This window comes from Danio rerio, chromosome 4 (genome assembly GCF_049306965.1).
Source record: "Danio rerio strain Tuebingen ecotype United States chromosome 4, GRCz12tu, whole genome shotgun sequence".
NCBI classification, from domain to species: Eukaryota; Metazoa; Chordata; class Actinopteri; order Cypriniformes; family Danionidae; genus Danio; species Danio rerio.
This window is the reverse complement of record NC_133179.1, coordinates 65,670,763-65,693,729: the sequence shown is the minus strand read 5'-3', so window position 1 is coordinate 65,693,729 and position 22,967 is coordinate 65,670,763. Positions and strand designations below refer to the sequence as shown.

The following is a 22,967-nucleotide window of genomic DNA, read 5'->3' as shown; positions in this document are numbered from 1 at the left end:
CGGCGCAGGAACTGGTTGAGCAAGAGCAGAGGGAGGGACAGGTAAGATTTGCGGGAGCCTTTGCTTCAACTTTCGGGTGCCGGCCAGAGAAGTGGTGATTTGATACTGCACTGCAGGCCGGCTGGTATGGGGTCTTTCCTCTGGAAGCTCCTCAGCGGGGGGCTGGCTGGTGCTGGAGACGCTCTGGTGACGACGGAGGACAGACAGACCCTGGTCGGTGACGTTTGTGGCTGACAGCGCCTCCTGCCTCCTGATGAACTCGCTCACGCACTTTGAATTTATTTTCAGGATGGGAATCCCGAGTTTGCTGAGCTGATCATCGTCCACCGTCACTCTCTGCTGCACACGCTGGTACAGTTTAGTGATCTGCTGTTTCAGCGGTGACCCTTTAGCTTTTCCTCTAACACCAGGATGAAGCCACAGCTGTTTGACCAGGCAGTACATCAGCCGGTTCTTTCTGGGGTCCACCAAGTGTGCGGCTGAGTACCGCTTGCTGAACTTGAGCTTCTGCACCAGGGACGCCTCAGTCGGATCTCCACTGGTGCGGCCAAACAGAGCATTGCCCCAGCGTGCAGAGTAGAGGCTGTCGAATTGTTGGATGCTGCAGTCATGGAGGTCAAGCTTGTTCCAGGCGCTGATGACCTTTTGCCTGGTCGACTCATTTAAGGCAAGTTTTCCTTCCTCCAGGGCGATCTCAACAAGGACTTTACACAGATCCTCTACGTGCTGGTACCCAGGCAGATGATTGGGACAGCACACGTCCTCCACACAGGTGTCAAATTCAGCAGCCACTGCCTGATCGGTGAGGCACAGACGGTTCCTCAGAGGAGTCAGGCTGTCCCTCTCGCGGTCTGAGGAGTAGCCCACATAATCATCTTCCTCCTGCAGCTCTTCCTCTTCCTCTGCCACCCCAGCAGGAACATCTTCGTCCTCATCCTCATCTGCCTGAAGTGTCTCTCTAGTCTGAGCGTAATGATCAGGAGCACTGAAGGGCTCTGAGGACTGGGAAAACAGGTACTCCAGACAAATGCGCTCATCACCAGCAGGAACCGGAGGCCTGTAGTTTGCCTCCTCCACCTCCCCAAATAGCTCCTGGCACCTTTGGTTTAGGCGATGGACCGGAGAAGACATGTACACCATATGTTTCCTCCCTTTCCGCCCTTGGACGCTGGCTGACTCCCTGTTAGAGTTCCAGCGTGCGATGCCAGCCAACAGATAGACTTGAAACGGGATGGCAGCACAGTGGGGTCCCGGGATCATGTCAGGCAGAAAGGAATGAAAGCCCTCCAGACTGTTGCTTCCTCTCACCGTACTGTACCGCGCAAGACGAACACAGTTACGGGTCACATACTTGGTGATGGTGTACATGTTCCTCCCTGGTGGATCCTGGATGCATTCAAGGTGCTTCTGCTGGTTCTCCCAGACGTGGTCGATGGCTGCAGAGTCCTTAAACAGATGCACCTGGTTCTCATCCATCCCTGTGGCTCCCTTCAGGAGATCAATGGCGCACTGCACGCGCGCACATGTTTCCTGTGCACCAACTGTGATCCTCCTGACATAATGGCTGAGGTCATATTTACTGACACGCAGCTCGATGATCTGGCTGTCAGTCAGGGAGGCATAGTTGGTTGGGTGACCGGCACGTATCGCCTGTACCAGAAGAGCCATGTCGTCTTTGTTGTAGGCAAAGACAGCAGCAGAGAGGGCAGACTTGAACAGGGCATACTTTGGATGATGATCTGTCCGTAGGGCTGCATCGAATCAATGGATCCAATGAAAGATGTCCAGCCGTACCAGCATGCCCCTGTCCGTCCAGTCACTGAAGAGCTGCTCAACCGAGGACACGGCGTGGACGCGACAGCAGCCGCGATCCACATACATGAGCTCGGGCGGTGCCTCGTCAGCTCTCCTGTACCTCTCCATGAGGCCTTCAGCCATCGGCCTCATCTTCTCCAATGACTCCTCACAGGTGAGAACAGATATGAGGATCTGCCCCTGCCCGTTGGCCACATTGGTACACCACTCTGCAGTGCCTTTTCCATCGCCAGAGAGTTTCTTGCAGATCTGATAACAAATACAACACAAACAGATTTAAACATTTTTGTATTTTGTATTTTTTTTTTCTGCACCAGACCAAGAAAGTAACAGTCACAAATATTCAGAAAAGAATTAATGATGTGTTTTTGCATTGCAGCTCATTAGATTTCGGATGCAGAGCATGCAAGAGGAAACCTGAAGTGAAGAAAACGACACACAAAGACGTAGGTAAGTATGATTAATAATCTGGTGCGTGTGATGGTGACAAACAGGATTTTAAAGCACTAGTAACCCATATTAGATATTAATTTATTGATAATTATTTATTATTAAACAATTAATAATACTTTACTTATCAATTGTCATTAATAATTAATGATTAAAATGTCCCATGATGCAAGAGTGGACAATAATATTTTAAGGATAAAATCTCTCTGATAAAGGATTTCCTGAAAGAATAACAGTAAAAAGGTTTAGCAATACGTTTACAAACTGACTTTTTTTCCATTGTGTTAAATTTACCTTCTTGGTGGAGTCGTACTTCAGGACTTGCCCAAATGTGGACATAATCTGAGTACGGTAGTCCTCGATGTTATCTGCCTCTGAGATAAGGAACGCCTTTCTCATCAGTCTGGCAGATGGCGGCTCTCTCTGTGCTGGTGGTCGCTGGAACTGCTGGCACAAACTCCCTAAAAGCAGAGAAAACAGACACTTTGCTGCTTAATCTTTGAATAAATGCTCAAAAGGATAGGAATTTAAAAATAATAATTCTGTCATCATTTGCTGATCCTTTTAATGATTGTAAACCATTATGGGTTTCTTTTAAACACTAAACAAGATATTTAGAAAAATGTCAGAAACCTGTAACCATTGACTTCAATAGTATTTGTTTGTTTTTTTACAATGGAAGTCAATGGTTACAGGATTTCGGCTTTCTTCAGAATATCTTCTTTTGTGTTTAACAAAAGAGAGAAACTCATAAAGGTTTAAAACTACTAATTTCTGGGTAAACTATCCCTTAAAGAAAACAATTAACTCTGACTTACTAGTGATCTTCCCAGGTTTGTTGTACTGGCTGAGAAGAGTGGTGTACAAGTCCTTTCTCTGCAGATAGTCCTCGCAGTGGCTCTCCTGCACCTGTCTCCAAACCTTCACCATGGTGTTTCCCTCAGTGCGATCCCTCATCAGGCGGATCACCTGCTTGTCCACGCCATGCCTAGAATCATAGGAGCAAGACAATCATTAGAGGATGGTGAATCTTAACTTTTTTTAAGACTCTGCATAATTTCACAATGATTTGTATTCTGCTAGAGACTCACCGTAGCGTCAAGACAGCAGGAAACACCGCTCTGTGAGCTGGACTGAGCTGGTTAAGGATGCACTGATCCCATGACAGGAAACGACCAATAGTATGCTCTTCCGACTCCTTTGCAGCCTTTCTACAGGCGTTGCATGCCAGGACCTCAGTCCGCATGGAGTACCAGCCAGACATGTGGCAGATCTGTCTTACCGTGGATGAATACCCACAACGGTAGAGAAAAGCCTTCTGATTGGTGCGTGCTGGGCAGTCAGACCTTGGGCACCGAAGACTGTAACGCCACACACCGACTGGTCTCCAGAAAAAAACGGAGCTGTGAAAAAAGGAGTCTGCTCAGGGGACTTTTCTTTCCACCACTCCAGGAAATTCTGGAGGGTGAAACCACATCCGGTCATCCTTCAGGACTTTCCTCCACTTTCTGTTTCCATGTTTGTCTTTATAAGACATGGCCCTCTGAAACAGTCCCCTTTCAGCATCCTCCTTAAGCCACAGTATGTCTGCACTGGGCAGCCCATGGAGACCAGACTCCCACATCTTGTGCCAACCCTCAAATGACACCTGGTAATTAGAATAACCGAGACAAATCTGTGTTAAAATCAATTAAAGTTTTAGTATTAAAGTATTAATTTTTCTTATCTTCACAACCACAGAGTTCTTTGACAGTTACCTCAGAATGTGCTGGGTCACTGTGTGTTGACCCACCAGATGACCTTCTAGGTTGAACGTCAGAAGCTGACACAGCAGCTGATGCAGGAGCCGATGAAGAAGCCGAGGCAGGAACTGATGAGGCTGATGCAGGAGCCGATGAAGAAGCCGAGGCAGGAACTGACGAGGCTGATGCAGGAGCCGAAGAAGAAGCCAAGGCAGGAACTGACGAGGCTGATGCAGGAGCCGAAGAAAAAGCCAAGGCAGGAACTGACGAGGCTGATGCAGGAGCCGATGAAGAAGCCGAGGCAGGAAATGACGAGGCTGATGCAGGAGCCGATGAAGAAGACTGGCCAGGAACTGATGAGGCTGATGCAGGAGCCTCCAATAAAGAAGTCGATGCAGGAGCCTTCAACAAAGTAAGTATAATAGTTAAAACCTTTTTCATTGACATAATCATACTTTTTGCACGGCCTCCCCATCTATGCTCACAAAACTGTATTCAGGAATATATAAACCACCTAATTGTGATGTACAAACGATGAACTTACAGCAGACAGTGGAGAGTCTGAGTGGGGCTTCTGTGACAGATCTTCACAGGAACGTTTTCTTCTCTTTGCTTCCCCGGCTCCTAAATGAGCACAGTTGTGATTATCAGAAGACAGTGTCTTTGTGTGACGACTTTTATTTATTAATGCACACAGTTGAAGCCGGAATTATAACCCCCCTGTTAAATTTGAGTTTATTTTTCACAATTTATGTGTAATGGAGAGAGGACTTGTTCAGGCACATTTCTAAACATAATAGTTCTAATAACTAATTTCTTATAATTTATCTTTGCCATGATGACAGAACATAATATTGGGTCACACTTTACAATAAGGTTTCATTAGATAATGTATTTACTAACATGTACTAATTATTAACAATGCTTGTACAACATTTTTAATCATAGTTCAACATGTACTAATGCTTTATTAAAATAATATTTAATGCTTAGTTGATGGACTGTGAGTTGGCATGGATGACTGTAACACGAACAAATACTGTATTATGTGTATTGTTCATTGCTTGTTTATGGTAGTAAATGCTTTGACATTAACTAATACAAACTTATTGTAAAGTGTCACCCTTTAGGGTAACACTTTAGAGTAATAGTTCATTAGTTAATATTAGTTAATGCATTTACTAACATGAACAAGAAATTTAATACATTAATTACAGTATTCATTCATCTTTGTTAACGATTTAATGTTTAAGTTAAATAACGTTAGTTCATTAATGCACTGTGCATTAAGTAATGTCAACAAGCACAACTTTGGATTTTAATAATGCATTAATGTTGACCTGTAATTAATAAATGCGGCACAAGATTGGTGACACTTAGTGTTAATAAATTGATTAACTAAAGGACTATTATACTAAAGTGTTACCATATTCAGCATGGGAAAGTAAAGGCTTAACTAGGTTAACACTGTTCTGTAGCCGATAGAAAAAAATAAATAAAAAAACAAATAAAACTTTCTTCAGAAGATAATAAACTATCCTAAGTACTGTGAACATGTCCTTGCTCCATTACCTTAAATAAATATTTCACAGTAGGGCCCTCAACTGTAGTTCATGCTACAACAGTATGAATAAATGTTAATAAGTGACATTTATTATGTGATATATCTTGTCTTTCAGAGGAGCTGAGTGGTTTCTTCGGCAGACCGCCTTTGTTCTCAACTGCTAAAGAAGGACAAAAAAAAAAAACACAAGATAGGCAAAAGTCAGTGTCAAAGCAGCAAGAAGACAATCTCATCAGCACAGTGTTTTGATGTTGTGTTTCATTGATTATGCTATGGTACATAAACAATTAAAGACAATAATAAAGGGTTATACACACTGCAAATTTTAGATTGTAGATTTAACTACCTTAGAGTTCAAATTAACACTCCCTCAGTGTTTATATGGGAACCACTATAAAAGTGTTAAAATAACACTTTTGAAAGTGTTAAAAAAAATTTTACCACTCAGAGAGTGTTAATTAGCAAACTCTTATTGTGTAAAATATATGTAAAATGTATATCAAAATACTGGCAACAGTAGCCAAAACCAAAGATGAAATCAACTGAGAATAAAACTTTAAATAAAATAATAATGAATAAAAAAAAAATAAACAAATTACACAATAAAATTTATTTTTATTTTCAACATCTTTAAAACAACTCATCACATTAAACAACTCATCACTCTGAATTACCACAACACTTAAAAATTGAACACCAATGAATTTGCTGTGCACCTTGTGCTTCAAAAGCATTGAGGGTTTTTCACAAGTAGCGCATCATCTGTGCATCCACCGTCACCTCTAGAACCCGATGAGCTGGAGCTGGCTGCCACTGCAGGAAAAGGCCTGTCCATTGGGGGTTTCTGTGAGTTACAAGTTGTAGTTTGCATGAAATGTTGCCAGCATGATATATATTTTTAATAAAGTAGTTAAAAAAATAAAATAAAGCCTATATCTTTGCTGAGAATGTACTGCTGGAACCGCTTCAGTGTCATGAAAAATCTCGAGAAATGAAAAGACATCGAAAAATAACGAAAAATGAAATCTTGAAAGATCAAGAAAAATCATGAAAAATGATAAAATCTTGAAAAAGCACAAAAAATCACGAAAAATAAAAAATAATAAACAATTCAAAAAAATTAAAATTTTTGAAAATTCACAAAACATTAAAATTTTTTGAATAATCACAAAAAATGAATTTTTTTTAAAAAAATAACCAAAAATCGAATTTTTTTGAAAAATCGCAATAAATCACAAAAAAGAAAATTTTTTGAAAAATCGCAAAAAATGAAAATTTTTTGAAAAATCGCAAAAAATGAACATTTTTTTGAAAAATCGCAAAAAATGAATTTTTTTTCACAAAATCGCAAAAAATTAAAAAAACTGAAGTTTTTGAAAAATCACTAAAAATCACAAAAGAATTTTTTGAAAAATCGCAAAAAATCACAAAATATGAAAATTTTTTGAAAAATCGCAAAAAATCACAATAAATGAAAATGTTTTGAAAAATCGCAAAACATGAAAATTTTTTGAAAAATCGCAAAAAATCACAAAAAATGAAAATTTTTAGAAAAATCACAAAAAATTTAAATTTTTTGAAAAATCACAAAATATGAAAATTTTTTGAAAAATCGCAAAAAATCACAAAAAATGAAAAAAATTTTTAAAAATCACAAAAAATTTTAATTTTTTGAAAAATCACAAAATATGAAAATTTTTTGAAAAATCGCAAAATATGAACAATTTTTGAAAAATCACAAAAAATGAAATTTTTTTTTCTTGAAAAATCGCAAAATATGAAACATTTTTGAAAAATCACAAAAAATGAACATTTTTTGAAAAATCGCAAAAAATTGCAAAAAATGAAAATTTTTTGAAAAATCGCAAAATATGACAATTTTTTGAAATATCACAAAAAATGAAATTTTTTTGTAAAATCACTAAAAATCACAAAAGAAAATATTTTGAAAAATCGCAAAAAATCACTAAATAAAATTTTTTTGAAAAATCACTAAAAATCACAAAATAATTTTTTTTAAAAAATCGCAAAAAATCACAAAATATGAAAATATTTTAAAAAATCGCAAAAAATCACAAAAAATGAAAAGTTTTTGAAAAATCGCAAAACATGAAATTTTTTTGAAAAATCACAAAAAATCACAAAAAATGAAAATTTTTTGAAAAATCGCAAAATATAATTTTTTTTGGAAAAATCGCAAAACATGAATATTTTTTGAAAAATCGCAAAACATGAAAATTTTTTGAAAAATCGCAAAATATAAAATTTTTTTGAAAAATCGCAAAATATGAAAATTTTTTGAAAAATCGCAAAACATGAAAATTTTTTGAAAAATCGCAAAAAATCACAAAAAATGAAAATTTTTAGAAAAATTGCAAAATATGACAATTTTTTGAAAAATCACAAAAAAGTAAAAATTTTTGAAAAATCGCAAAATATGAACAATTTTTGAAAAATCGCAAAAAATGAAAATTTTTGTAAAATCGCAAAATATGAAAATTTTTTGTAAAATCACAAAATATGAAATTTTTTTGAAAAATCGCAAAACATGAAAATTTTTTAAGAAATCGCAAAACATGAAAATTTTTTGAAAAATCGCAAAATATACTTTTTTTTGAAAAATCGCAAAACATGAATATTTTTGAAAAATCACAAAAAACGAAAATTTTTTGAAAAATCGCAAAATATAAAATTTTTTTGAAAAATCGCAAAACATGAAAATTTTTTGAAAAATCGCAAAAAATCACAAAAAATGTAAATTTTTTGAAAAATCGCAAAATATGAATTTTTTTTGAAAAATCGCAAAACATGAAAATTGTTTTAAAAATGTTTTAGAAATGTTTAGAAAAATTGCAAAATATGAAATTTTTTTGAAAAATCGCAAAATATGAATATTTTTGAAAAATCGCAAAACATGAAATTTTTTTGGAAAAATCGCAAAAAATCACAAAAAATGAAAATTTTTTATTGGAAAAATCGCAAAACATGAATATTTTTTGAAAAATCGCAAAACATGAAAATTTTTTGAAAAATCGCAAAAAATCACAAAAAATGAAAATTTTTAGAAAAATTGCAAAATATGACAATTTTTTGAAAAATCACAAAAAAAGTAAAAAATTTTGAAAAATCGCAAAATATGAACAATTTTTGAAAAATCGCAAAAAATGAAATTTTTTTTGAAGTCGCAAAATATGAAAATTTTTTGAAAAATCGCAAAATATGAAATTTTTTTGAAAAATCGCAAAATATGAAAATTTTTTGAAAAATCGCAAAATATGAAAATTTTTGAAAAATCGCAAAATATGAATTTTTTTTGAAAAATCACAAAATATGAAAATTTTTGTAAAATCGCAAAATATGAAAATTTTTTGTAAAATCACAAAATATGAACATTTTTTGAAAAATCGCAAAACATGAAAATTTTTTGAAAAATCGCAAAACATGAACATTTTTTGAGAAATCGCAAAACATGAAAATTTTTTGAAAAATCGCAAAAAATCACAAAAAATGAAAATTTTTTGAAAAATCGCAAAAAATCACAAAAAATGAAAATTTTTTGAAAAATTGCAAAATATGAAATTTTTTTGAAAAATCGCAAAATATGAATTTTTTTGAAAAATCGCAAAACATGACATTTTTTTTGGAAAAATCGCAAAAAATCACAAAAAATGAAAATTTTTTGAAAAATCGCAAAACATGAAAATTTTTTTGAAAAATCGCAAAACATGAATATTTTTTGAAAAATCGCAAAAAATCACAAAAAATGAAAATTTTTTGAAAAACCGCAAAATATGATTTTTTTTTTGAAAAATCGCAAAACATGAAATATTTTTGAAAAATCACAAATAATGAAAATTTTTTGAAAAATCGCAAAACATGAAAATTTTTGGAAAATCGCAAAATATGAACAATTTTTGAAAAATCGCAAAAAATCACAAAAAATGAAAATTGTTTGAAAAATCGCAAAAAATCACAAAAAATGAAAAATTTTTTTAAAAATCACAAAAAATTTAAATTTTTTGAAAAATCGCAAAATATGAAATTTTTTTGAAAAATCGCAAAACATGAAAATTTTTTTGAAAAATCGCAAAACATGAATATTTTTTGAAAAATCGCAAAACATGAACATTTTTTGAAAAATCGCAAAATATAAAATTTTTTTGAAAAATCGCAAAATATGAATTTTTTTTGAAAAATCGCAAAACATGAAAATTTTTTGAGAAATCGCAAAAAATCACAAAAAATTAATTTTTTTTGAAAAATCACAAAAAATCAAAAAAAGAAAATTTTATGAAAAATCGCAAAAACTGAAAATTTTTTGAAAAATCACAAAAAAAGAATTTTATGAAAAATCACAAAAAATGAAATATTTTTGAAAAATCACTAAAAATCACAAAAGAAAATATTTTGAAAAATCGCAAAAAATCACTAAATAAAATTTTTTTGAAAAATCACTAAAAATCACAAAATAATTTTTTTTAAAAAATCGCAAAAAATCACAAAATATGAAAATATTTTAAAAAATCGCAAAAAATCACAAAAAATGAAAATTTTTTGAAAAATCGCAAAACATGAAATTTTTTTGAAAAATCACAAAAAATCACAAAAAATGAAATTTTTTTGAAAAATCGCAAAATATAATTTTTTTTTGAAAAATCGCAAAACATGAATATTTTTTGAAAAATCGCAAAACATGAAAAATTTTTGAAAAATCGCAAAATATAAAATTTTTTTGAAAAATCGCAAAATATGAAAATTTTTTGAAAAATCGCAAAACATGAAAATTTTTTGAAAAATCGCAAAAAATCACAAAAAATGAAAATTTTTAGAAAAATTGCAAAATATGACAATTTTTTGAAAAATCACAAAAAAGTAAAAATTTTTGAAAAATCGCAAAATATGAACAATTTTTGAAAAATCGCAAAATATGAAAATTTTTTGTAAAATCACAAAATATGAAATTTTTTTGAAAAATCGCAAAACATGAAAATTTTTTAAGAAATCGCAAAACATGAAAATTTTTTGAAAAATCGCAAAATATACTTTTTTTTGAAAAATCGCAAAACATGAATATTTTTGAAAAATCACAAAAAACGAAAATTTTTTGAAAAATCGCAAAATATAAAATTTTTTTGAAAAATCGCAAATTATGAAAATATTTTGAAAAATCGCAAAATATAAAATTTTTTTGAAAAATCGCAAAACATGAAAATTTTTTGAAAAATCGCAAAAAATCACAAAAAATGTAAATTTTTTGAAAAATCGCAAAATATGAATTTTTTTTGAAAAATCGCAAAACATGAAAATTGTTTTAAAAATGTTTTAGAAATGTTTAGAAAAATTGCAAAATATGAAATTTTTTTGAAAAATCGCAAAATATGAATATTTTTGAAAAATCGCAAAACATGAAATTTTTTTGGAAAAATCGCAAAAAATGAACATTTTTTGAAAAATCGCAAAACATGAAAATTTTTTGAAAAATCGCAAAATATAAAATTTTTTTGAAAAATCGCAAAATATGAAATTTTTTTGAAAAATCGCAAAATATGAAAATTTTTTGAAAAATTGCAAAACATGAATATTTTTTGAAAAATCGCAAAACATGAAACTTTTTTGAAAAATCGCAAAATATAAAGATTTTTTGAAAAATCGCAAAACATGAAAATTTTTTTGGAAAATCACAAAATATGAACAATTTTTTGAAAAATCACAAAAAAGTTAAAATTTTAGAAAAATCGCAAAATATGAACAATTTTTGAAAAATCGCAAAAAATGAAATTTTTTTGAAGTCGCAAAATATGAAAATTTTTTGAAAAATCGCAAAATATGAAATTTTTTTGAAAAATCGCAAAATATGAAAATTTTTTGAAAAATCGCAAAAAATGAACATTTTTTGAAAAATCGCAAAACATGAAAATTTTTGGAAAAATCGCAAAATATAAAATTTTTTTGAAAAATCGCAAAATATGAAATTTTTTTGAAAAATCGCAAAATATGAAAATTTTTTGAAAAATTGCAAAACATGAATATTTTTTGAAAAATCGCAAAACATGAAACTTTTTTGAAAAATCGCAAAATATAAAGATTTTTTGAAAAATCGCAAAACATGAAAATTTTTTTGTAAAATCACAAAATATGAACAATTTTTGAAAAATCGCAAAAAATGAAAATTTTTTGAAAAATCGCAAAATATAAATTTTTTTTGAAAAATCACAAAATATTTAAATTTTTTGAAAAATCGCAAAATATGAACAATTTTTGAAAAATCGCAAAACATGAAAATTTTTTGAAAAATCACAAAAAATCACAAAAAATGAAAATTTTTTAAAAAATCACAAAAAATGAAATTTTTTTGAAAAATCGCAAAATATGAAATTTTTTTGAAAAATCGCAAAATATGAAAATTTTTTGAAAAATCGCAAAAAATCACAAAAAATTTAAATTTTTTGAAAAATCGCAAATTATGAACAATTTTTGAAAAATCGCAAAAAATGAAAATTTTTTGAAAAATCGCAAAACATGAAAATATTTGGAAAAATCGCAAAATATAAATTTTTTTGAAAAATCGCAAATTATGAACAATTTTTGAAAAATCGCAAAAAATGAAAATTTTTTGAAAAATCGCAAAACATGAAAATATTTGGAAAAATCGCAAAATATAAATTTTTTTGAAAAATCGCAAAACATGAATATTTTTTGAAAAATCGCAAAACATGAAAATTTTTTGAAAAATCGCAAAATATAAAGATTTTTTGAAAAATCGCAAAAAATCACAAAAAAGGAAAATTTTTAGAAAAATTGCAAAATATGACAATTTTTTGAAAAATCACAAAAAATTAAAAAATTTTGAAAAATCGCAAAATATGAACATTTTTTGAAAAATCGCAAAAAATGACATTTTTTTTAAAAATCGCAAAATATGAAAATTTTTTGAAAAAACGCAAAATATGAAAATTTTTTGAAAAATCGCAAAATATGATAATTTTTTGAAAAATCGCAAAATATGAAAATTTTTTGAAAAATCTCAAAATATGAAATTTTGAAAAATCGCAAAACATGAACATTTTTTGAAAAATCGCAAAATATAAATTTTTTTGAAAAATCGCAAAACATGAATATTTTTTGAAAAATCGCAAAACATGAACATTTTTTGAAAAATCGCAAAATATAAAGATTTTTTGAAAAATCGCAAAAAATCACAAAAAAGGAAAATTTTTAGAAAAATTGCAAAATATGACAATTTTTTGAAAAATCACAAAACATGAAAATTTTTTGAAAAATCGCAAAATATAAAGATTTTTTGAAAAATCGCAAAAAATCACAAAAAAGGAAAATTTTTAGAAAAATTGCAAAATATGACAATTTTTTGAAAAATCACAAAAAATTAAAAAATTTTGAAAAATCGCAAAATATGAACATTTTTTGAAAAATCGCAAAAAATGACATTTTTTTTAAAAATCGCAAAATATGAAAATTTTTTGAAAAAACGCAAAATATGAAAATTTTTTGAAAAATCGCAAAATATGATAATTTTTTGAAAAATCGCAAAATATGAAAATTTTTTGAAAAATCTCAAAATATGAAATTTTGAAAAATCGCAAAACATGAACATTTTTTGAAAAATCGCAAAATATAAATTTTTTTGAAAAATCGCAAAACATGAATATTTTTTGAAAAATCGCAAAACATGAACATTTTTTGAAAAATCGCAAAATATAAAATTTTTTTGAAAAATCGCAAAATATGAATTTTTTTTGAAAAATCGCAAAACATGAAAATTTTTTGAAAAATCGCAAAAAATCACAAAAAATGAAAATTTTTAGAAAAATTGCAAAATATGACAATTTTTTGAAAAATCACAAAAAAGTTAAAATTTTAGAAAAATCGCAAAATATGAACAATTTTTGAAAAATCGCAAAAAATGAAATTTTTTTGAAGTCGCAAAATATGAAAATTTTTTGAAAAATCGCAAAATATGAAATTTTTTTGAAAAATCGCAAAATATGAAAATTTTTTGAAAAATCGCAAAAAATGAACATTTTTTGAAAAATCGCAAAACATGAAAATTTTTGGAAAAATCGCAAAATATAAAATTTTTTTGAAAAATCGCAAAACATGAAAATTTTTTTGAAAAATCACAAAATATGAACAATTTTTGAAAAATCGCAAAAAATGAAAATTTTTTGAAAAATCGCAAAATATAAATTTTTTTTGAAAAATCACAAAATATTTAAATTTTTTGAAAAATCGCAAAATATGAACAATTTTTGAAAAATCGCAAAACATGAAAATTTTTTGAAAAATCACAAAAAATCACAAAAAATGAAAATTTTTTAAAAAATCTTAAAAAATGAAATTTTTTTGAAAAATCGCAAAATATGAAAATTTTTTGAAAAATCGCAAAATATAAATTTTTTTGAAAAATCGCAAAACATGACATTTTTTTTGGAAAAATCGCAAAAAATCACAAAAAATGAAAATTTTTTGAAAAATCGCAAAACATGAAAATTTTTTTGAAAAATCGCAAAACATGAATATTTTTTGAAAAATCGCAAAAAATCACAAAAAATGAAAATTTTTTGAAAAACCGCAAAATATGATTTTTTTTTTGAAAAATCGCAAAACATGAAATATTTTTGAAAAATCACAAATAATGAAAATTTTTTGAAAAATCGCAAAACATGAAAATTTTTGGAAAATCGCAAAATATGAACAATTTTTGAAAAATCGCAAAAAATCACAAAAAATGAAAATTGTTTGAAAAATCGCAAAAAATCACAAAAAATGAAAAAATTTTTTAAAAATCACAAAAAATTTAAATTTTTTGAAAAATCGCAAAATATGAAATTTTTTTGAAAAATCGCAAAACATGAAAATTTTTTTGAAAAATCGCAAAACATGAATATTTTTTGAAAAATCGCAAAACATGAACATTTTTTGAAAAATCGCAAAATATAAAATTTTTTTGAAAAATCGCAAAATATGAATTTTTTTTGAAAAATCGCAAAACATGAAAATTTTTTGAAAAATCGCAAAAAATCACAAAAAATGAAAATTTTTAGAAAAATTGCAAAATATGACAATTTTTTGAAAAATCACAAAAAAGTTAAAATTTTAGAAAAATCGCAAAATATGAACAATTTTTGAAAAATCGCAAAAAATGAAATTTTTTTGAAGTCGCAAAATATGAAAATTTTTTGAAAAATCGCAAAATATGAAATTTTTTTGAAAAATCGCAAAATATGAAAATTTTTTGAAAAATCGCAAAAAATGAACATTTTTTGAAAAATCGCAAAACATGAAAATTTTTGGAAAAATCGCAAAATATAAAATTTTTTTGAAAAATCGCAAAACATGAAAATTTTTTGAAAAATCGCAAAAAATCACAAAAAATGAAAATTTTTTGAAAAATTGCAAAATATGAAATTTTTTTGAAAAATCGCAAAATATGAATTTTTTTGAAAAATCGCAAAACATGACATTTTTTTGGAAAAATCGCAAAAAATCACAAAAAATGAAAATTTTTTGAAAAATCGCAAAACATGAAAATTTTTTTGAAAAATCGCAAAACATGAATATTTTTTGAAAAATCGCAAAAAATCACAAAAAATGAAAATTTTTTGAAAAACCGCAAAATATGATTTTTTTTTGAAAAATCGCAAAACATGAAATATTTTTGAAAAATCACAAATAATGAAAATTTTTTGAAAAATCGCAAAACATGAAAATTTTTGGAAAATCGCAAAATATGAACAATTTTTGAAAAATCGCAAAAAATCACAAAAAATGAAAATTGAAAAATCGCAAAAAATCACAAAAAATGAAAAAATTTTTTAAAAATCACAAAAAATTTAAATTTTTTGAAAAATCGCAAAATATGAAATTTTTTTGAAAAATCGCAAAACATGAAAATTTTTTTGAAAAATCGCAAAACATGAATATTTTTTGAAAAATCGCAAAACATGAACATTTTTTGAAAAATCGCAAAATATAAAATTTTTTTGAAAAATCGCAAAATATGAATTTTTTTTGAAAAATCGCAAAACATGAAAATTTTTTGAAAAATCGCAAAAAATCACAAAAAATGAAAATTTTTAGAAAAATTGCAAAATATGACAATTGCAAAAAATGAAAATTTTTTGAAAAATCGCAAAATATAAAATTTTTTTGAAAAATCGCAAAACATGAATATTTTTTGAAAAATCGCAAAACATGAAAATTTTTTGAAAAATCGCAAAATATAAATTTTTTTTGAAAAATCGCAAAATATGAAAATTTTTTGAAAAATCGCAAAACATGAAAATTTTTTGAAAAATCGCAGAAAATCACAAAAAATGAAAATTTTTTGAAAAATTGCAAAATATGAAAATTTTTTGAAAATCGCAAAATATGAATTTTTTTGAAAAATCGCAAAACATGACATTTTTTTGGAAAAATCGCAAAAAATCACAAAAAATGAAAATTTTTTGAAAAATCACAAAACATGAAAATTTTTTTGAAAAATCGCAAAACATGAATATTTTTTGAAAAATCGCAAAAAATCACAAAAAATGAAAATTTTTGGAAAAACCGCAAAATATGATTTTTTTTTGAAAAATCGCAAAACATGAAATTTTTTTGAAAAATCACAAAAAATGAAAATTTTTTGAAAAATCGCAAAACATGAAAATTTTTGGAAAATCGCAAAATATGAACAATTTTTGAAAAATCGCAAAAAATCACAAAAAATGAAAATTGTTTGAAAAATCGCAAAAAATCACAAAAAATGAAAAAAAATTTTAAAAATCACAAAAAATTTAAATTTTTTGAAAAATCGCAAAATATGAAATTTTTTTGAAAAATCGCAAAACATGAAAATTTTTTTGAAAAATCGCAAAACATGAATATTTTTTGAAAAATCGCAAAACATGAAAAATTTTTGAAAAATCGCAAAATATAAAAAATTTTTGAAAAATCGCAAAATATGAAAATTTTTGGAAAAATCGCAAAAAAATCACAAAAAATGAAATTTTTTTGAAAAATCGCAAAATATAAATTTTTTTTGAAAAATCGCAAAACATGAAACTTTTTTGAAAAATCACAAAAACATGAAAATTTTTGGAAAAATCGCAAAATATAATTTTTTGAAAAATCGCAAAAAATGAAATTTTTGAAAAATCGCAAAATATGAACAATTTTAAAAAATCGCAAAAAATCACAAAAAAATGAAAATTGTTTGAAAAATCGCAAAAAATCACAAAAAATGAAATTTTTTTTAAAAATCACAAAAAATTTACATTTTTTGAAAAATCGCAAAATATTAAATTTTTTTGAAAAATCACAAAAAATGAAATTTTTTTTGAAAAATCGCAAAATCACAAAAAATGAAAAATTTTTGAAAAATTGCAAAATATGAAATTTTTTTTAAAAATCACAAAAATGAAAATTTTTTTGAAAAATCGCAAAATATAACATTTTTTTGAAAAATCACAAAAACTGAAAAATTTTTGAAAAATCACAAAATATGAAAAATTTTTGAAAAATCGCAAAAAATGAAATTTTTTTGAAAAATCGCAAAATATGAATTTTTTTTTAAAAATCACAATAAATGAATTTTTTTTAAAAAATCGCAAAATATAAAAATTTTTTGAAAAATCACAAAAACTGAAAAATTTTAGAAAATTTGGAAAATATGAACAATTTTTGAAAAATCGCAAAAAATGAAAATTTTTTTAAAAATTGCAAAATATGAAAATTTTTTGAAAAATCGCAAAAAATTAAAATTTTTTGAAAAATCGCAAAATATGAAACATTTTTGAAAAATCCCAAAAAATGAAAATTTTTTGAAAAATCACAAAAAATGAAATTTTTTTGAAAAATCAAAAAAAATTAAAATTTTTTGAAAAATCAAAAAAAATCACAAAAAATTAAAATTTTTTGAAAAATCGTAAAATATGAAAATCACAAAAAATCTAGAAAAATGAATTTTTTTTAAAAATAACGAAAAATCACGAAAAATGAAAAAAATTTTGAAAAAACATAAAAAAATCAAAAAATCATGAAAAATCAAGAAAAATCATAAAAAATGAAAAAATGAAAAAACTTGAAAAATCACGAAAAATCATGAAAGATGAAAAAATCTTGAAAAATCATGAAAAAATCTTGAAAAATCACCAAAAATCATGAAAAATTCACCAAAAAACATGAAAAATTATCTGTACAAACAGTAAAAAATACAGATAGTGCAAAAACAATGACAGTGCAAATACAACGACAGTACAAATAACAGACAAATAAAATGACAATGTGAAATTGACAGCGATATGTACAATGAATAGGTGTCCACATAGTTGTAGGCAGTGTTGTTTCAAGTATGGATTGGCTAAAGGTCAGTGCATGCTACATATCGATGGTGTGCAGTGAGGGTATGGAAGAGCCTGTGTGTTAAGTGTTCATCAGCCTGATAGTCTGAGGGAAGAAACTTTCCTTTAGCCGGCTGGTGCGTAACCAGATGCTGCGGAACCATCTGCCTGAGGGTAGCAGACGGTTTTGTCTGTATAATTGTACATGTTAAACTAATTTAAATTAGAAGTCCACTAAATGTTCATTAACTAAAGTCACAGCAAAAGGTGCTACAATTAATGTAGAAATGCCAAAGTTCCACTGCTTCTTCTGTGACAGCTGTAGGGCTCGTCGGGGGATTGAACCCAGGACCTCTCGCATCCTAAGCGAGAATCATACCCCTTGATTAACGAGCCCTGAAGAAAGACCCTGCTGTGCCAAAAAAAAATCTTACTTTTTTATAAATACTTTTTGTTCTTGTTGTTTTTAGTATGGGCCACCTGGGTTGCCTTTGATGCAGTCCCTTTTAAGTTGGCTGTGCAGCACAATCCACAATAGCGATCTGCTAAAAAGATTCAGAGTGAGCTTCTGTTTAGAATACAGTTAAAAGCATCAGTCTGCAATATTAGAAAACCAGTAAAACAACTCAGGTGGACCTCTGGAAAAGCCAGGTAAGCCATTTTGAACAATGCCATAATGAAAAGATTTATTTATTTACATTAATCCATGCATCTCTTTATTTAGGCTATTTGCTTTATACGAGCTTACATGTCCTACAAATTTATTAATAGGACATACCCTATTAATAAACCGCCATGTTGTGAACCCGAAAGCAAAGTATCCAGTAAAAATTCATGTCTGGGGAGCCATATTCCGTCAGGGACCTGGACCGCTAGTTGTGTTAGAAGGTTAGTTCAAATCTCTTTAATATGATTGAATCGTTTCTTTGCAGTTTCTTTATTTATATATATATTTTTTCTATTTTCAGGAATTATGGACAGATGTTTTTACGAAAACACTATAATAAAATTCAATCAGGCTCCATACATAAAACAACACTTTAAGAACCATATCACTTCTTCCAAGGTAGATACAGTATGTAGGCCTACTGTACCAACTGTGTGTGTGTGTGTGTATACATGTTCACTGATGTGTGTGTGTGTGTGTATACATGTTCACTGATGTGTGTGTGCACACGTTCACTGCTGTGTGTGTTGAACTTTTTTATCAATCTTGATGATTATTGAATAATTAATAAAGTAAACACATTGCTTAAAGGGCACATAGTTTACCCCTTTTTTAATGATTTAACATTATTATTATGGTTCTTCTGAGTGTGCCAGTCTAGGTTCAGTTCAAAACACAATCCAGATTTTTTTATTATAATGTGTTATAATGTGTCATTTTAAGGGTGTGTACACAGCTTGCTGTTTTACATTTACATTTAGTCATTTAGCAGACGCTTTTATCCAAAGCGACTAACAAATGAGGACAAGGAAGCAATTATCACAACTATAAGAGCAACAATAAATAAGTGCTGTAGGCAAGTTTCAGGGCTGTAAAGTCTAAGAAGGAAAGCATTAGTAATGTAAGAATTATTATTATTATTATTTTTTGAGTACAGTTAGTGGTATAGCTAGAGGCAATTGCAGATCAGGAAGTGAAGTGGAGACTAAATAGTTGAGTTTTAAGTCGTTTCTTGAAGACAGCAAGTGACTCTGCCGTTCTGTTGCAGTTAGGGAGTTCATTCCACCAACTGGGCAGATTGAATGTGAGAGTTCGGGAAAGTGATTACTTCCCTCTTTGGGATGGAACCACGAGGCGACGTTTATTCACAGAACGCAAGTTTCTTGAGGGCATATAAATCTGCAGAAGTGAGAGCAGATAAGAGGGAGCAAAGCCAGAGGTTGCTTTGTAGGCAAACATCAGAGCTTTGAATTTGATGCGAGCAGCAACTGGCAGCCAGTGCAAACGGGTGAGTAGCGGAGTGACATGTGCTCTTTTCAATTCATTAAAGACCACTCATGCTGCTGCGTTCTGGAGTAGCTGAAGGGGCGTGTTGCTTCGCATGAAAATTAGTTTCAAATTCAGTCGGTCGGTGAGTACATGAATATGATGAATGAGAACACACAGGCATGTGCGTATAGACATAAAATGTTATGTTGTACAGTAACGTGTCAATTGTTTGTTTCAGTTGTCTTTATTTGAAAGGTTTCGTGAGGATGTGATGGTGTGCTTTATCTGGCTGATTCCTACTGAAGTGGGCGGGTTGTGTGACGTTTGATTCGGGGGATGTTATGGGGCGGGGTTTGCGTGACGTGCTGCAAGCTACTAGCCCGACAGTGGAAACGCAGCATGATTTCGGCCTCACTGCTTAACCTCCTGGGCAATTGCCCCGGCTCGTCCTGGCTCGCACTGGCCTCAGCTCACAGCCTAGAAGTCCAATGCACTATCCATTGCACCACAGAGCTCCTGCCTCTAGCACTGATGCACAGAAAGCAATTTTTGGTACTCTCTGGCCCATAAAAGCACAGCTCACTGCAGATAAGGTACTGCTGGGATTCATACATAGGATCTTCTGTTTACTAGACAGGTGTTTTGACCAACTAATGACTAACTGCATGTTTGAATGTCTAGACTTAAAAATTTTAAAATCCAATTGGTTACGCATCACCTTACCATGCTATATAATGCCATCGTCCAAAACCCTCTTAATAGTACAATATTAAAATTGTTTTATTATTCAATATATAATCAAGGTTTCCCTTCTTAAACCAATTAACTTCTCTCTATAAAGCTTCAAAAAATGCAACAAATGAACACTCCAATGAAACTGTACAAATAAAATAAAAATGAAAATAAAACATTCACTTAAAACATTTCAAAATGTCCCAAAAGTCCAGTACAGGTGATGAACACTCAAAAAGATTCTTTTGCAAAACAACTAGGTTGCAAATTCAGTTCCAGAGATCCAGGATATTGCACTTGTGAGTGTGTTGTAAATTTACACTCCTACCATGACTCTGAATAGGTTTCACTTTGTATCTTTCCAACAGGTGTATCCAAAGAATCCACTTAACGGGAGGCTCGCCAGTCCAACTCCACAATTAGACACGCACCGATGGAAGTTGAGACAATCCAAATCCAGAAAAGAGTTCACACTTCAATTAATTAGAATCCAGAGCAGATCACATTCAGCAACTGACTTCAATAGAACATCTCACCGATGAAAAACCAGAAGATGCACAAGCAAACAAACAAAGGGGAAAAAAAACATTAGCATTTTACAGTGTATGCATTATCTCAGCTTAACATATTTGTAAATAAACAGCAACAATAAATAACCATGTATATACTTCTCTCTGCTGAATTTCTGTGTTTTTCCTATTTCTTTCTCCTATTTGGCATTTTCTTTTTACAAATGACAGCATTTTACTTAAACTATCTCACTTAAACTTTACACAATCACTTGTGTTTTCACTAGACCTAACAAATTGTTAATTGATAAAACACATTTTTGACACTAGTTTAAATCATGTTATAATGAAAACAATAAAAAAAAAAAAAAAAAAACGAACTCATCAAGAAAATCATTCAAAATCAAAACGAAAAACCAGGAAAACTCCAGGTGGCACTCGTGTGCAGATTTCACTCACAGATACAAATCTTGTTTTTTTTCTCTCAATCCTTCATTAAAGGTATATGATAGAAATCATTTCAGCATCTTATTAATGGTCAGTTTTCACAGTTAATACACATTTAAAACATTAAAAGATATATATATCTAATAGTTTTCTACTGTTATTAATTTAAAAACTTACATCTCTGCATTCCCTTGCAAACACTGAATCACCATAGCAACGGTAAACACAAGCTAACAGACAAGAGAGATTTGTTATTGTTTGTAAATCTGATCTGCTATAGTGTAAGGCACGATGATGTTATTCTAAAGCACTATTCCTTTGAATGCTGTTTAATACTCTATTATGATTTATTTATATAAATAAATAATTTTAATATATATTATTTAATCGAGTATTCTGCCAATGTTTTTTTTTTCATATTTATAAGGGTATTTCTATTTGCTCTATTGCTGTGTACTACCCACTAGTAACCTGGGTTACAATTTACTATATATAAATCAGTTGACATTATTAAGGCATTTATTGGGTACAATTGCTACTTTTTACTGTCATTCATTGTGTTTTGGTCATTATTAATGCACTGTCACTTTAATTGAGCGTGAGCAGCGCGTCAAAAATAGACCCGGCGCCAAAACTATCGCTGCACTGCTGCTTCAGCGACGCTCACGCCTCGCGCTGACGCGCTGCTGCTGCGTGCGATATGAAAGCTCTAATCTGTTAACATGGACGCCGAAAAAACACGCGCTGTTGGCGCTTGCGGTGTGAAACAGCCGTTAGTCTTAACACTAAAAGAAAAAAACTGTGGATACGATACTTCCAAACGCAGTTTCATGTAAGACAGTGGGGGGAAGCAAAATTTACTATGCTTTCTACTCAGTTACTTTGCACATGCATAAAGAGGCTCTTGTACGACAAATCCAAAAGGTGTGATCTTAACAATAGGTGGCAGTCACTTTTGCCCTAAACCACAGGTTGCCTTCGAGTCATTCCTTAAGTCCACTCGGTCTTGCACCGTTTTATAATCTTCCTTATTTAAAACAGCTCAATTAAGTCATCGGCTTCATTGTAGAGTACCCCTAGTATCTGAGCCTGCACTGCGCAATGAAAGAAAGAAGCAAAATGGGATGGACAGATGCCTGAAATGTTGGAAACGCACCACACCTTAAGTCAGTGAAGAAAAAGGGCAAAGCTTGCAACTCTTGTGGGACTCGAACCTACAACCTTTGAATGGCTCAGCTCACAACCTAGAAGTCCAATGGGCTATCCATTGCACCACAGAGCCTACACCAAAAAGCACTTTTTGGGACTCTCTGGCCCATGAAAGAACAGCCAACTGCAGACAAAGTACTGCTGGGATTTGAACTCAGGATCTCCTGTTTACTAGACAGGCGTTTTGACCAACTAAGCCACAGGGTCAAACGACGTTGACAA

At 29.9% G+C, this 22,967-nt stretch overlaps 2 protein-coding genes and 1 long non-coding RNA gene across 3 annotated transcripts; 2 read left to right on the top strand and 1 right to left on the bottom strand.

Annotated features, from left to right (window-relative positions):
• Positions 1-1,756: 1,756 nt before the first annotated feature.
• On the bottom strand, positions 1,757-3,259 carry LOC137491002 (uncharacterized). Its single transcript, XM_068220035.2, has 3 exons — positions 3,084-3,259; positions 2,560-2,726; positions 1,757-2,064 (listed from the first exon to the last, which is right to left on the bottom strand). Exons 1-3 carry the CDS (start codon positions 3,220-3,222, stop codon positions 1,762-1,764), a joined length of 609 nt encoding a protein of 202 aa, XP_068076136.1. The 5' UTR covers positions 3,223-3,259; the 3' UTR covers positions 1,757-1,761.
• Positions 3,260-4,026: 767 nt separating this feature from the next.
• LOC103910876 (uncharacterized) lies at positions 4,027-5,816 on the top strand. The gene is made up of 2 exons (XM_073949023.1): positions 4,027-4,419; positions 5,687-5,816. The coding sequence occupies exons 1-2, from the start codon at positions 4,103-4,105 to the stop codon at positions 5,733-5,735; spliced, it is 366 nt and encodes a 121-aa protein (XP_073805124.1). The 5' UTR covers positions 4,027-4,102; the 3' UTR covers positions 5,736-5,816.
• Positions 5,817-18,382: 12,566 nt separating this feature from the next.
• On the top strand, positions 18,383-21,260 carry LOC141381919 (uncharacterized). The gene is made up of 4 exons (XR_012402825.1): positions 18,383-18,563; positions 18,637-18,800; positions 18,881-18,978; positions 20,949-21,260. It is a non-coding gene; the product is annotated as an uncharacterized lncRNA (long non-coding RNA).
• Positions 21,261-22,967: the final 1,707 nt, after the last annotated feature.

Coding starts and splice junctions, on each gene's coding strand:
- LOC137491002 (XM_068220035.2), bottom strand. CDS start 3,222: ATGAGGGATCGCACTGAGGGAAACACCATGGTGAAGGTTTGGAGACAG. Junction 2,727..3,083: donor CAAACCTGGGAAGATCACTA/GTAAGTCAGAGT, acceptor CTCTGCTTTTAG/GGAGTTTGTGCCAGCAGTTC. Junction 2,065..2,559: donor AGTACGACTCCACCAAGAAG/GTAAATTTAACA, acceptor ATTTGTTATCAG/ATCTGCAAGAAACTCTCTGG.
- LOC103910876 (XM_073949023.1), top strand. CDS start 4,103: ATGCAGGAGCCGATGAAGAAGCCGAGGCAGGAACTGATGAGGCTGATG. Junction 4,420..5,686: donor ATGCAGGAGCCTTCAACAAA/GTAAGTATAATA, acceptor CTTGTCTTTCAG/AGGAGCTGAGTGGTTTCTTC.